The sequence below is a fragment of the Eumetopias jubatus genome, unplaced genomic scaffold (genome assembly GCF_037043125.1).
Source record: "Eumetopias jubatus isolate StellerSeaLion01/CBP00866 unplaced genomic scaffold, mEumJub1_p1.0 scaffold_4, whole genome shotgun sequence".
Lineage (NCBI taxonomy): Eukaryota > Metazoa > Chordata > Mammalia > Carnivora > Otariidae > Eumetopias > Eumetopias jubatus.
The window spans coordinates 100,252,527-100,268,743 of NW_028274810.1; the positions used below are offsets into that span (position 1 = coordinate 100,252,527).

The 16,217-nt window shown below is 42.5% G+C and overlaps 1 protein-coding gene across 2 annotated transcripts in view; it reads right to left on the bottom strand.

Moving 5' to 3' along the window:
* Nucleotides 1–1,223: 1,223 nt before the first annotated feature.
* SLC25A33 (solute carrier family 25 member 33) overlaps nt 1,224–16,217 on the bottom strand; it is a 35,982-nt gene continuing 20,988 nt past the window's right edge. For both annotated transcript variants that reach the window (XM_028108350.2, XM_028108351.2), the window contains exons 3-7: nt 10,826–10,903; nt 8,956–9,056; nt 7,245–7,311; nt 3,093–3,373; nt 1,224–1,701 (exon numbers count right to left, since the gene is read on the bottom strand). In XM_028108350.2, coding sequence (XP_027964151.1) covers nt 1,499–1,701; nt 3,093–3,373; nt 7,245–7,311; nt 8,956–9,056; nt 10,826–10,903 — 730 coding nt within the window. In that variant the 3' untranslated portion in view covers nt 1,224–1,498. The remainder of the gene's footprint in view (nt 1,702–3,092; nt 3,374–7,244; nt 7,312–8,955; nt 9,057–10,825; nt 10,904–16,217) is intronic.

The window sequence follows — 16,217 nt, forward strand, 5'->3', positions numbered from 1 at the left end:
TTCAAATAATTCTCATACCCAATTAGCAAATATTAAGCAACCTAATTTTTAAACCTTTAAATCTTGAGGGAAAAACTCAGATTTTAATATAAGCACTAAAATAGAAAGATGTTGCTAAATGCCACTATCCAACAGTTAAACTGAGCTCCTGGAATAGAAATCTCTTGACTGCTATGCGGTTTACAAGCACTGATGCTTGACTAAAGTGATTTATTTGGACTTCCGCACAGTTGTTACAGTTCAAGCAAATTCTACCAGTGAGCTCAAGCACACCAACTAACCTCCTTCATGCCTAAAGGTGAGCAAAATTAAACTGCATTTAAATACAATTTGAAAATATCCTACTCTCGTCCCCACCAGTGCATCTGCAACTGAATCTGAAACTATAATGCATCAGTTATTAGAACCCAGTATCTTTCTAGATACTCAGACTGAAAACTAATCTCAATGGACAATAAAGCAAATTCCAGTGGAAGAGCTAATGGAAGGCTGTCCGTCCTACCTGCCTTCTGCATTACCTTTGTCCCTTATTAAAAATTTCCTTTAAAAGTGGGGAGTGGTGGGGTGTGGTTAAAATTCTGGTCATTTGTAGGCTTTTTTTTTTAAACATTGAACGAGGGTATTTAAACACACCTCCTGTGAGAGTAAAAGTGAGAAAAGTGAGAGGTGGGCAATCAACCCTGTGTCACCTCCCTCTCCCCAGTGCTAGGGACCCAAGAACGGACTTAAAGACCTGACAGGAAAGGTCAATTACTCACCCTACTCCACATTCACAGCTGACACTTTTAAGGTACCTGGGCTTGACCAGACTTAAACTTCTGGAAATAAGTCCAGGAGTAAGACAGTCGGTGAATAGTTCATTAAAACTCCTGCCTTTGGTTCAAACTGGGGATAAAGGATAACTTTAGAAAGATGTTTACAGTTTAAAATATTTAGTATCAGAAAGTTGTACTTATTTTTTTTTAACTTAGCAGACTGAAGGCTTAACTTATCAATTGGCATGAGACTTGGAAATGTACAGATAAGAAAAATGGCTGGGAGGCCTGCCCCGGTCCACCCAGTGCCACCAGAATGTGACACATCCTACCTGTTCGGCGGCGTACTGTCACATGAGACAATAAGCTATATTTTGATTTTGCAGGTTTTCTCTACATTTCTAGGGTCGTGTTTCACTGAAGTACAAGTTTGCAGCACAGTGAACATAAAAGAGGACACAAACCAAATTTATACTTAAATTAAGTAGCATGATTTAATTTAGCTGCTTAATCCTGAATCCTCTTAAGTTAAAAAAACAAAAGTTATAATTAACTATTAACGTTAATGAATTTAAACCTTCCAGAAAACATGAATCCAAAAGGAAATGTCCAACGGGTGATATAGGCCACGTATTTTATGGCCTTTCCTGTTTCAGTCTCAAACATTCTAAAACATCAATGGAAAAAAAGTTTTCTCTAGAGTTTTTCAATTTTATTCTTCGAGGGCACAATTTTCTGGCCCATTACTGGGCACGGTCTTCTAACAGGTACACAATTAACTCGTAGGTAGACAACACGATGGCAGTATTTGGTATCTGCCGGATGAGCTGGGCAAAGAGTCCTCTATAGAAGGCAAGGTAGCCTTCCTCCCGGAAGACCAGCCGAGCGGTCTGGACAAAAGACCTGTACTTGGTGCCTTCCTCCCGGAGCCGTGTCCTTATGACTTCTGCAGAGAGAAACACATACTTTATGCTAGAACTGCATCACCAAGCGATACAATGAGAGAATTCAAAGCACACAGCTCTGTAACTGTCAATGTACATCTCTGGCTATTTGCCATCGCAGTTCTACTTGGACAGCAAAGTCGCCTAGGGACAATGAAAAATTGCAGTCTTTTTATAACACTTTCTAATTCTGGGAAATGGTCAATTAGGGACATTACATATACAGACAAAAGTACAAAGTAACTTTTAAGGGACTGTAAAAGCTTACTTTGAATGGGACTTCATTTTAAGATAGTTTGTGGTTTTCTACTCCCAATTAAGCAAACGCTGTAATTTCACTGAAGGTGTCATTTGTATTAAGCACAGCAAATCATCAACGAGATTTTTTCATGTACTTGCCAACTTCCTCTCCCACTAAAACCCTTCTCCATCACTCTCTCCAGCTCAAAAGCTGCCTCCTACATTTTCAAACCTTTGCACACCTGGCCCTCCCCGACGCAGGCACCCCCAGCCTGACACCTGTCACTGCCTGACACGCTCTCGTCTTCCCCACCCCATGGGAGGCAGCCCAACCTCTTTTCCCTGAGCCCTGGGGGGCCGCTTAGTGCCCCAGCATGTGACAGGGGCTCAAATACCTGCTTTGGAGCTGACCATGTCGCCATAGCTGACAGCGCAGTGGGCTTTTGAAAACAAAAACCTGTTTTGCATGGTACGATAAACTAAGCTATTCTTTTTAAAAGTAGGTCAGTGGATGGGGCGCCTGGGTGGCTCAGTCTATTAAGCGTCTGCCTTCGGCTCAGGTCATGATCCCGGGGTCCTGCGATGGAGCCCCGCATCGGGCTCCCTGCTCGGCGGGAGGCCTGCTTCTCCCTCTCCTACCCCTCCGTTTGTGTTCCCTCTCTCGCTGTCTCTGTCAAATAAATAAACAAGATCTTTTAAAAAAAAAAAAGTAAAAAAATAAAGTAGGTCAGTGGAACATTAGGTCTCTAATTCCTTAAAAAACAGACTTAGCAAAGTAGCCTCACTCAGCACTCCATTCAAAGTGGAAGCTGATTTTTTTTTTTTTTTGGTTGGCACTCACGCCATTTTTTTAAATCGAGGAATTTTAAATAAAATCCAGATTTGGGGCTTCTCTGAAAACATGTGAAGTTCTACGACAGAGGGCCCACGTTCTGCACAATACGTTTTGGCCACAAGCAGTTGGAGCTGAGCAGAGCTGAGCGCCTGCCGCTCACATAGCCTACAGACAGTAGAAGCCAGCTCACTTGTACTCCGGCACCTCCATACCTACAGGCACTGGCACTGCACTGGGAGCTGCAGAGGTCTACATATACGGACAGTGACACAAAGCGCACAGCTGCTTTACTGTTCTGGAAGAAAAAGCAAAACATACCGTGCGGATAAGCGATGCAGGAAGCACATCCCTTAGAAATCGCAGCAGCTGCCATAAGTCCAAAAAAACTTGGGGAACTCTTCTCAGTCCCGTTTGTAGAAGAGGCTAATGGAGCTTCTTTCAGATACTTCTTCAAACTTTCATAAATAGCAAAACAGATGATAGTTTCTGAAATTCCAGCATACGAGGCCGTTAATCCCCTGTAGAAGCCACGGATGCCTTCTGTCTGGTAAACATAGCGGGCACACTGGAGTGTGTTCATCTGCTTAGAGCCTCTCACTCTGTGTAAAGATCAATGAAGAGCTGTTAAAATCCACACTCAGGAGGAGCTGGGCTCCTGTATCAAGCTGCAAAAAATTAGCGCTGAGTATAAAGAGAAATTATAGGGCAGATGAAATGTCTTCCGTGTCCTGTGTTCAGCTGAGCCCGGGCCCACCAGATGGGACACCTGATAAGCCACAGAAAGTATGTGCATCTGTACCAAGAGTCATGAAAACATGTCCACAGCCTCTGACCTAACTTTGGAAAGAGCCGGACGGAGGATGTTCATCACAGAGGAAAATATAACTGCGATATAATCAAAACAATCAGAATACCTAAAAATAGGGCGCCTGGGTGGCTCAGTTGGTTCAGCAACTGCCTTCGGCTCAGGTCATGATCCCGGAGTCCTGGGATCAAGTCCCGCATCGGGCTCCCTGCTCAGCGGGGAGTCTGCTTCTCCCTCTGACCCTCCCCCCTCTCATGTGCTCTCTTCTCTCATTCTCACTCTCTCAAATAAAATCTTTAAAAAAAAAAAAAGAATATCTAAAAATAGGAATAGATAAGTAAACTATGATACACACACTAAGTTAACATAGTTGAGCAGGCAGTCAGCTATGTGGAAGTGCTTTGTGTGGAAAGGAGGACACAATTATATGGTGAATATAATTACAATCACGGCACAAATGTGCTTTCAGAAAACGCCAAAGGAAAAGCCTCACCAACATTCCGCCTGGGCAGTGAGCGCAAGGTTGCTTACACTAGTAAGCTTTCTTAACTCTAGTCTCCAGATGGTGTGTTTTGATTCCATTATTTCTAAATTTATGGAATGATAAACATCGAATAAACTACATAAGAACTAATAAAAGGCTGGGGCGCCTGGGTGGCTCAGTTGGTTGGGCAACTGCCTTCAGCTCAGGTCATGATCCTGGAGTCCCGGGATCGAGTCCCACATCGGGCTCCCTGCTCGGCGGGGAGTCTGCTTCTCCCTCTGACCCTCCCCCCTCTCCTGTGCTCTCTCTCTCTCATTCTCTGTCATAAATAAATAAAATCTTAAAAAAAAAAAAAAAAAAGAATAAAAGGCTTCAGGCTCACTGCTCCTGGCTCGTGATGGGAAGTATCCTAAACTGCCCGATGCAGAGTGAACCCCAGGGCCTGACAGCATATCCACTGGTCTGCACCACAGAGTCCTCCCTCGGCACTGAAGCCCAGCGCACCCCTTGCTCCAACCAGTCACAAGGGCTCTCCCTTCTTCATCGTGTCTTTCCAAGGCTGCTTCTCCACACCCTAGCTGGAGTGACCTTTCTTTTTAAAATTTTGTTATGTTAATCACCATACATTACATCATCAGTTTTTGATGTAGTGTTCCATGATTCATTGTTTGTGTGGAGGGAACTTTCTAATACAGATCTGACCACACCACTGCCCTGCTTAAAAGCCTCTAATGTAGAGTTTCTCAATCTGGGCACTACTGACACTTTCCACCAGATGATTCTCTGCTGTGGAAGCTGTCCTTGCACTGTAGGATGTTGAGCAATACCCCGGCCTTTACCCACCAGATGCCAGAAGCATCCCACCTAAGTTGTGACAATTGGAAATGTCTCCAGACATTGCCAAATGTCCCCTGGGGGGCAGAATGTTCCCCACTCCCACCCCAAACCACAGCTCTAATGGCTCCCCACGGCCCTCAAATTAGAGCCCGAAGCCAAACTCCAAGACCCTCCCAGGGCTTTGAAGGATATGTCCCCCACCCCATACATTTCTGCAGTCTTGGCTTTCTATGATCCCCACCTCCTCCAGCGTGCACGTGCACACCACACACACACACACACACACAGCACACTCCAACCATGCTTCCCTTCCTTCGGGTCCCCAGAAACGAGTGTTTCTTGTCTATAGATTTTCCACATACCCTGTTCTTGGCCTGAAGTACGTGCAGTGCCAGGACCCCTCCCCATTACTTTTCAGATGGTAGAGGGTGGACATCACTGCCGCAGGAGGCCCTCCTGTGCCCGCCCTGCCTGGATGGCATGAGGGACCCTCTGGGGTCCTTAGCATTTCTGGCCCCTATTTCATCAGCCTACAATTCTCTTTATTTTCTGTAAAGCTGTGAGCTTCTGGAAGGCAGGGCCTATGGCTTATCTCCCGTTTCCCCAGTGACTAGTACATAGCAAGCATGCAACAAATCAGCATTGTTGCAGGACTGGTTAATAGAGCCCACCCAAACGAAGCTTTTTAAAATGTCCTGAGCATGGGGGCGCCCGGATAGCTTGTCGGTTAAGCGTCCGACTCTCGATTTGGGCTCAGGTCATGATCTCAGGGTCCTGGAACTCATTCCCGAGTCAGGCTCTGTGCTTAGCAGGGAGTCGGCCTGAGGATTCTCTCTCTCCCTCTGCCCCTCCCCCCACTCAGGCACGCTTTCTCTAAAACAAATAAATAAATCTTAAAAAAATAAAATAAAAAATACAATGTCCTGAGCATGGACATTGCATGGAGCACGGAGATTTAAAAGAGTGCACGTCCAGGCTCTTAGCTGACTTGTGCATGTACCTGCTGCCAAGCAGGAATGATACCGGCCAGGACTGTGTGGGGCACAGCTGGAATGGGGAGTGATTAGCAAAGGTTTCCAGGAGAGGATGCTGGTCAGAAGCCTGAAGGACAAGCAGGTGTTCTTGAGCGACAAGAAGGGGAGAGGGATTCCTGGTGGGGGACAGCACACTCGGGGAGATGGGAAGCCTAAGAGCACATGACAGTTTTAGAAAATTGCAAAGAACCTTGACTGTTAAGCCCAGGAATTAGGATTTGACTGTGAGAGTAAGCAAGATTCATTGAAGGATTATCAGCTAGCGATCTGTCCAAAATGATGAGATCTGATGCATTCTAGAAGGTTCTTTCACACAGAATGGATTGGGGGAAACATGGAATCTGAGACCAATTCAGAGGTTTTTGTGGTCATTAGAAAAAACAAACGAAGGCAGACCCCTAGCTACACATCCAGAGGGGTATTCTTGCTGCTTCTCTCTTTTCTTTACAGGTTGCTTAGAGTTCAGCTGGACTAGCTGAAAGCTTCCAGTGCCCACACGTATTTCCAGGCCACACAGTTATACAAGAGTTCTTAGAATTTGATGAGAGTGTCCCTTATCACCATCATGTCTTTGAAATTATGGTGGTTATTGGGCCACTGTTTGATCTTATTTACTGTATTAAACAAGTATATTACTATATTGCATTGATAATTATACTTCAACAATTGGTTTCCATTGCTTTCAAAAATATTACTCTGAAGGGACGTCTGGGTGGCTCAGTCGGTTAAGCGTCTGCCTTCGGCTCAGGTCATGATCCCGGGGTCCTGGGATCGAGTCCCGCATCGGGTTCCCTGCTCCGTGGGGAGCCTGCTTCTCTCTCTGCCTCTCATGAATAAATAAATAAAATCTTAAAAAAAAAAAAAAAAAAAAAAAGAACCACGGGCGAGAGTTTCAGGGCAGAAATCCAGTAAATCTGAAGACCTTGGAGATTACAATGACCCTTTGCCATTCTACCCTTACTGGCTTCTTCCCAGTTAAAAGAGAGGCCATCCGGAGGAGCCCACGGCGCTCTAGTTGACGGTGGGGTCAGCCAAGAGCGGAGACCCACCAACTATCTGAGAAGTCAGGAGCAGATCAGGGGCCATAAGCTTCCAACCTCCCCGAGTGGTAACTTCTGTTGGCCTTCATAGCCCCACAATGGCTGGCAGCACACATCTCAAAACAAAAGGAGTTTCTACATAGAGCTTATATTCAGGAAAAAACAAGGATGGGGATGTCTAAGGGCTCTGTACACCTCATTTCACAACTGGAGTTGGGAGGAAAAAGAAAATCTCCACGAATATTTAGGGAGGAACAATTAATAACTTACTTCCGTTCTAGCTGCATCCGGGTTTTAACCATCCATATAGGATTCATTAAGGTATTTGTGACAAAAGCTGGAAGAAAATAAAAGAAAACAGAAAACATCACTGAACACAGTCCATGCTTATTAAAGCTGTCTATTTCATATGATAAACTTTGAGATCAGGATTTAAATGGCTTAAGAGTAAAAATGAATAGGAAGCAGTTGTATTTCCAGACTGCAGATGGAAGGTACAGTCCCCTAAAATGTAACATCTACTGATATGTTGGACCTAAAAGAAATCTCTCAATTTTCTAGAGCCGTCTAGTTTTTCCAACCTGTAGATGGTGCTGTTGATATTTCTGTAAATGTGATTCCTATGATAAATATGTAAACTATTCTAAAACTCAATTTATAAGCTTCAGGTCCAGAAATAATTTGTTTTAAAAAGTTGGTGATCTAATCCAAAAGGTTACCTTATATCAAACTTAAAACAGAAGCCACTAAATCTCCATTTACCTGAATGTGGACATACACATTTTAGTATCTCACTAATCATATCAGGAAATTGGAAGTTTTAAAGACCGATCTGCTTATAGGAACCATTTTTCAAGTCTTCCTCATCTTAATATTGCCCACTGTTCCAGACCAACCAGAAAGAGCAGTACCGTGGCATCAGCCTGACACATGGTGAGCTCTGAACACCTCATCCCCTCCACAGTCCTAAGCAGATTAATTAGGACCCCAGAGAGTGGTTTAGAGAACTCCCTCCAGGTCTGCTTTATTTGCCAACCCTTCCTCTAAGTTAATTTTGCAAAAGTCACAAAACCGATGAACAGCTTAGAGCTTATGGCTCACTTACTACCACCCTCATAAGTGAGGGTTGACCCGTTCGTTCTGCCACTCTGCATTTCCTCCTCGGAACTCCGTATTCGGCAGAAACTCCTTTCTTGTGTGAAGCAGCAAGAAGATAAGCTATCTTCTACTTGGGGTCTAGTAATTATGACTTATAACTACTCAGATAGATTACTAGAACTTTTATTTGGAGTGACAGAGGCAGACAAAACCTTGCAGGCTGGCAGGAGGCAGAAACGTTTCAGAGATTGCCTGTTTAAGTTCTCTAGAATACTATTCTATTTACACAAGACATAAAATGATACCTAAAAAGACATAGCCTTCTCTCAGCAATCTACAAATCCATGGTTCTTTGCCAAGTATTTCCTGAGGAACAAATCCTGTTACAAATTTTCTATAATGAGTGGAATGACTCCCATACTACCTGATCTGGTACCAGCCTTCCTAAAAGATCTCCTCCACAGCCCCAAGCCCTCATCACAGAACCCAGCTGTGGGCAGAAATGCCAGCTATCCACAGGGTACGCTGGACACCATAGGGAGTCACACACAAAAAAGCTCCATCTTTAAAATAACTTAACAGAACAGAAAGACATGAAAATGCATTAATATTCCTTTAAAAGAAACATTAACACTCACCAGTAGTATGCAGGAGCACAGGTAAATTTTGAGGCAGAAGTCTTAGTTATCAAAGAAAATGGAACCAAGTTACAAACTATTCTCAAACATTCATGTTTTATTAGTTCTAACATAAAGCGTTAGAAAAATGTTTTTAGATGCAAAAGAAGCAGAGAGCTAATGTCTAATTCCTGGAAAAAGCTGTTTGGCACAACACATGCTTTAGGAAAGTGGGAAACTTATCTCCACTCACTAGGGTAACATACCTGCAGAGCCAGCTGAGAAAATATGCACAATATTACTGTTAGGCACAAAAATGCCATTGAACTGCTCTTTGGCTTTGGAGTAACACGCAAAGTACACAGCCCTGTTTGAAGAAAGAGAGAACGCTACAGACATTGGCATGGCACTATATACGTCCCTCCGCAACCTCTGAAAAGTTTAGGAAAATATGAGAAAGAAGGTTAACATGTAACCAAAAGCTTGACCTCATCTGTAAAACCAAAAGCTGCTGCAGGCCCCTGCAAAAAGTTCCTGCTTGTCCCTCCAGAAAGTATTCAGTGATGGTAGAAGTGTCCAAAATAATTGAGGAAGAGGAGATTTTGGTAATATACAAAATCCATTTATATTCTTCATTTTGGATGTCAATTCATTAAGCACCAAAATCTATACTAAAACTTCTAAAAATTTGTAATACTTCTTAGAAGTATTACCACACTTGTCCTGCCTTACACCACAATGAGTATGTCAAATATAACTTGACTTTTTTTGATGACTCAGGGTCACGTAGGGAACAATCATCACAAGCGTATTTTCATGAAGAGCTTCCGCCACTGAATACACACCCCCCGCCTCCCCCAACCCTGCAGCTCCTGTAGGTGGAGGCTAGGTGCACCCCCATCCCCACGCTCAGCTCTAGTCTGGTCTTTGCTTTCCCTCTTTTGACTTCTTTCTTACTGGGGCTGGGGAGTAGGGGCTGGTTGGTATTTTCCCTGCTCCTTCACCAGCAATGCCAGGGAAAATGCTTCTTCATTTTGGCTGGCTAATGCACCAATCACAGAATGTATTTTTCAACTTAGGCTTTGGACTGCTTATCATTATTGTGTTTATCTAACAGTATTCTGTTTTTTTCTAGGTCCTAACTGTTCTAAATGGGTGTGGCAGCCAGGAAGCTACACCAGATTAACAGGTGTTACCAAATGAGCACTGTCCATGAGGAGATACAACTCAATTTTATTTACTATACGTATGCAGTAAGTCTATCATCTATTATAATGCATACCCCATATAATCTCACAGACTAGTGCTCTTATTTTTAAATAGATGATACACATATGCTACAAAATTCTAAAGGAACAAAAGGATTTACTAAGAATCTGAATTTTTACAACATTCTCAGGTGATTTGTGTATAAATCACCTCAGAGCACAAATCTGCAAGAATTCTAGGAAGCTTTTAGTCTTTACCTTATAGAAAACAACATTTTCATGTTTGAGAATTAAAGATTAATTCTCTTTAAAATCTATCCAAGTATTACATAAAGTAATGTAAGTAGCCTACCCTGCCACCCAGCACCCCTCCCAGGAGGCAATTTCTAATCTACTTTTCAGAGATATGCTACATACTTACCTGTTCACTTTTATCAAATAGGCTTTAAAGAGACACAGAAATAAGGATGTTTTAAATAAAGTAAAGGCTAGAAGCCTTTAAAATTGCTTCAGATCAGCGCTACCCAGTGCACATGAATCACCTGGGGATCTTGCTAGAAGGCAGATCCCGACGTAGGTCTGGGGTATGGCCTGAGAGTGTGCAGTTCTAACAAGCCCCAGGTGATGCCAATATTGCTGGCCACGTACCATATAGGAAGTAGCAGATACCTCTTTAGAAGATTCCAGGGGATGAGAGGATTTTCGTTGAAGAATAAAATAACTAGTCTCTCTCTCTCTCTCTCACACACACACACACACACACACACACACACACACCCCCCACAAGATACACCAGCATTTGTCACTACTCTGTATGTCAGCTGCAAACTAGGCAAATGCCATACAGAGGAAGAAACTGGCCATCTAGCAGTACTGCACTTCAGTAAGAAAGTATATGTAGTGAGCGAGCTGGACGTTTAATGCTTACCTTGAGGGCGCAACTCCAACCAAATTTGGACCCAAGCCTCTAAAAAGTGACTTTGGTCCCTCCTTCTCCAAGATTGACCTGAATAATAAGAGAAGATCTTTAAAATCCTTAGGCAGGGCCTATGCAACAGTGAGGTGCCAGCCTTCACATCAGCTCTGTGAATACAGAACAGTGTTTACGAGACCCCAGACTCTTATCTCATCGTATTACAGCACAGCATCAGAAGGCTGAGGAATACTGCTTTTATTACCATAGCGGAAAAGCAGGCTTCAGAAGCATCTGTCCGACCTCTTTTCAAGAAGCCTTTTCCCTGGTTCATGAAGGACCGAGATGTTCAGGGTTTGTACTACACGCTGATATCTTAGTGAGGTAGGACGAGCATCTGGCAAAGCAGCTGATCCAAGGAATCAGGTCTGATTTCTTTGGATCGTATTTCTTTTGGATTTACTCCTTATTTCTAATAATCCTATTTTCAGATCTTTACTTACTGTAGAAGGGCCCCAACCAGGGATCTACAGAATAGAAAAACCAAATGATGTTCAAGGGCTGGATGAATGTTTTTTAAAGTTAAAGCACAGTATCTCAAGCTCAAAGAGAATACTTTTTCTTTTTAATTTTTAAAAATTATGGTAACATGGGGCGCCTGGGTGGCTCAGTTGTTAGGCATCTGCCTTCAGCTCAGGTCATGATCCCAGGGTCCTGGGTTCGAGCCCCACATCGGGCTCCCTGCTCGGTAGGAGGCCTGCTTCTCCCTCTCTCACTGTGTCTCTGTCAAATAAATAAAATCTTTAAAAAAAATCATGGGTAACATATACATAAAAATTTACCATTTTAAAGTGTACAGTTCAGTGGCATTAAGTATTTCCACAATGTTGTGCAACCATTACCATCCATCTCCAAAACTTTTTCATCTCCTTGAACTGCAACTCATACCTATTAAATACTAACTCCCTATTAAACGCCCCCCCCCACCCCAGCCCTTGGTAACCACCATTTTGCTTTCTGTTTCTATGAATCAGACTACTTTAGGGACCTCAAAGGAGTGGAATTGTTCAGTATTTGTCCTTTTGTGGCTGGCTTATTTTATTCAGCACAGTGACATTAACGTTCATCTATGTTGCAGAATGTGCCAAAATTTCCTTCTTTAAAGGCTGAATAACACTCCATTGTATATGGGCCACATGTTGTTTATCCATTTTTCTGTTGATAGATACTCGAATTGCTTCCACTTTTGGCTACCGTGATTAATGCTGCTGTGAACATGAGTGTCCAAATATCTGTTCAGGTCCCTAGTTTAAACTCTTAGGGGTACATGCTCAGAAGTGGAAATGCTCGATCATATGGTAATTTCTATGTTTAATTTTTTGAGAATCTGCCATGCTATTTACCACAGCAGCTGTACCCTTTTATATTCCTACCAACAATACACAAGGGTTCCAATTTTTCCACACCCTTGCCAATGTGCTTTAAAAAAAAAAAAAGGTGTTAATATGTTTTCTCATTGAAAGTGACTGAGGGGCGGCAGCTGGATGGCTCAGTCAGTTAAGTATCTACCTTCAGCTCAGGTCATGATCCCAGGGTCCTGGGATCGAGCCCTACATCAGGCTCTGTGCTCAGTGGAGAGGCTGCTTCTCCCTTTGCCTCTGCTGCTCCCGCTCCCCCTGCTTGTGTGTGCTCTCTGTCAAATAAATAAATAAAATCTTAAAAAAAAAAAAAAGTGACTAAGGAAAGGACTGTGTAGAACATTTTTTTTTTAAGATTTTTTTTTTTTTAATTTTTTATTTGACAGAGAGACACAGCGAGAGAGAGAACACAGGCAGGGGGAGTGGGAGAGGGAGAAGCAGGCCTCCCGCTGAGCTGGGAGCCCGATGTGGGGCTCGAACCCAGGATCCTGGGCTCATGACCTGAGCCAAGGGCAGACGCCCAACGACTGAGCGACCCAGGCGCCCCTGTGTAGAACATTCTTTAGAGGCATTTTCCCGTTCCAACGTAATGATTCTTCAAGTTGGTTAAAATTTATTCTTTTCAATGGCTCAATTTTCATGGTATCCAAGAGAATTTACATTACACTGAGGTCCCCTCTAATTTCATTTCCTTCTCTTACTGCAGATTTTTCTGCACTTGGTAATTAGTACCTCCGATTTGACAGCATTCTATCTAGCTCACTAATAACGGTATTGTTGTCAAAAGAGTTTATATAATGCTTTACTTTCATTAGGACACTGAAGGTAAGATAAAACAGTATCTTCCACTTTATGCAAAACCTATTGGTAAAGTGAATCCTGCCAATTTTATTTCTACCACCTTCCACTTTTCCCATAGAGAAAGCTTCTAGAAACAAAGCTGAAATTTTTGGTGCAGAAGAGGTTACGTTGATGTTTTGGTCCCTAGCGTGCTGGATAATGTTCAACTTTTATCCATTCATAGTTTTCTTTCCTGTTCTTTCCTTTTTTCAGGTCAATGCAATTTTTCATGGTCTAGAGTCCCTGAATGTACAAACTAAAAAATGTGAATCTTAAGCTTCTCTTCCCCAAATTTTTGGATGTTTATAAAATATTTCAATTGCCTGAAAATGAAAGAGTATTTGTACCTGTAAGAGCTACCCTCAAAAATGGCAGGCTAGCAATTATCTAGATAAGAAAAAAGAAATAAAAGTATCTAAATGCGAAACGAAAAAGCAAAACTATCATTTTTTTTTTTTTAAACTAGGCTCCATGCCCAGCATGGAGCCCAACATGGGGCTTTTGAACTCATGACCCTGAGATCAAGACCTGAGCTGAGATCAAGAGTCGGACGCTTAAGTGACTGAGCCACCAGGCGCCCCAGCAAAACTATCTTTATTCACACAAACATAATCTTATGCATAGAAATACTAAGGAGTACACTAAACAATTACTGTAACTAATGAACAAGTTCAGCAAGGTTGCAGGATATGCGATCAATATACAAAAATCAATTATATTTCTACACAGTAGCAATGAACAATCTGAATACAAACATAAAAACTGATTCCATTTACAACAGCATCAAGGAGAAGAACATCCCTAACCACAGAGAGCTGGGGTAGATCAGTGGTTGCCAGGATGGGGGGGGGGACTGGGACTGACTACTGATGGGTACATGTTTCCTTCGGGGTGACGAAAATGTTCTAGAATTCGATAGTGGTTGTGGTTACATAACTCTGTGACTACACTAAAGCCCACTGAATTGTGCACTTCACAAGGATAAATTTTATGGTATGTGAGTAATAACTCAATAAAGCTATTCTTTTAAAAAGTAATGAACTGGACCCTAGTTCCATCTAAATTATTATTTCAAAATATTAGAGGGACAACAGTCTTCTTTTCTCTCTCTCTCTCTCTCTGTCTCTAAACAATAGTCTTATTTTCTAATCATAGAATGTTTTCCTTACTGGCAGTTATCAACCCAGGCCCTTTTAAGTGATCCCATGACACACTCTGTCTGTGTAGCCCAGCCTAAACCCTCTGGCCACCCCTGAGTATCACATGAAGGGCCTCTGTCTGAGATACTACACAATTAGAGAGCACATCTACTATAAGTAGCACCTTTCTTTCTTTTTTTTTTTTTCATGGCATCTGGGGAATGCAAAAGCAAGGCGTTTAAAATGAGACCTAGCCATGCAATGTAACATTACTTGGCAATAAAATGGAAAGAAGTACTGGTACACACAAAAACAAGGATGACCTTCAAGAAACATCAGATTAAGTGAAAGAAGGCAGACATAAAAGGCCATTATGTTGTTTCATGTTATTTATATGAAATGTCCAGAGGAGACAAATCCAGAGACAGAAAGTAAATTAGTGGTTGGTTGCCTAGGCTGGGGGTGGGCGATGGCGAGTGACTGCAAATGGATGAGAGGTTTTCTTTTAGTAGGGATAAAAATGTTCTAAAATCAAATTAGTAGTGTTGGCCGCACAAAACTGTGCACATACTAAAAACAGTTGAATGGTATTCTTTAAATGGGTAAATTGTATGGTATGTGAATTACATTTTAATGTTAAACAAACCAAAAAACTTGGGGCACCTGGGTGGCTCAGTTGTTAAGCATCTGCCTTCGGCTCAGGTCATGATCCCAGGGTCCTGGGATCGAGCCCCGCATCGGGCTCCCTGCTCCAAGGGAAGCCTGCTTCTCCCTCTCCCACTCCCCCTGCTTGTGTGTTCCCTCTCTCACCGTGTCTCTCTCCGTCAAATAAATAAATAAATAAAATCTTCAAACAAAACAAAACAAAACAAAAAACCCATCAAGGAGAAAAGAAAGGCTCCTTGAAAAATGTCTCATACCAGAGTGGCGGGCACCTGGGTGGCTCAGTTGGTTGAACGTCTGCCTTTGGCTCAGGTCATGATCCCTGAGTCCTGGGATTGAGCCCTGCGTCAACCCCCCTGCTCAGGGGGAAGTCTGCTTCTTCCTCTGCCCCTTCCCCTGTTCATGCTCTCTCTCTCTCTCAAATAAAATAAAAGGAATGAATATGGACTGTAGATTAGTTAGAAAGCAGTATTATAAATACTGAATTTCTTGAATTTGAAAACCATACCTTGGCTTTAAAAGAATACCCTTGTTCTTAGGAAATAAATGCTGAAGAACTGAGGGTAAAGGGGCATAATGCGTGTAACCTACTTTCCATTGGTTCAGAAAAAATATGTATGTATACAGAGCAAAAAAGAAAAAAAAAACAAAAACAAATGGGCCAATGTTACAAATTGGTGATTAGAGGTAAAGAATATAACCAGGTAATCTGTACCATTTCTGTAACTCTTCTGTTTGAAATGATTTCAAAGTAAAAAGTTCTTAAAAAAAAAAAACAAGGTATAGGTCATAGGTTATAAAAATATTAGGGGCGCCTGGGTGGCTCAGATGTTAAGCGTCTGCCTTCGGCTCAGGTCATGATCCCAGGGTCCTGGGATCGAGCCCCGCGTCGGGCTCCCTGCTCCGCGGGAAGCCTGCTTCTCCCTCTCCCACTCCCCCTGCTTGTTCCCTCTCTCGCTGTGTCTCTCTGTCAAATAAATAAATAAAATCTTAAAAAAAATATATTAAACTCATGACAACAGCCCACCAAGTCACAGAAGTAAGGGGTGGGGTAAAGACAATTCTTGGGTTTCTCTAAACCTAACACGCCAAATGAAGTTCCCGCACTTTGAGTGAACTTTCATACCGGCTCAAACAAGCCACTCGGCTCTTACTAGAGGCATGTGAATTTAGTGTTTTCAACTGTAAATACTTTGCTTTTACTCAAAACAGGACTGTGCTTTCAAAAAGCCAAGCTCTCTGAACAAAAACTTCTCTCCAGTAACACCTTGAAGTGACTTACAACTTATAAGAGTATGTAAATGATTTCAAATGGTCAGTATATTCAAATATTTTTAAAGTTTAGAT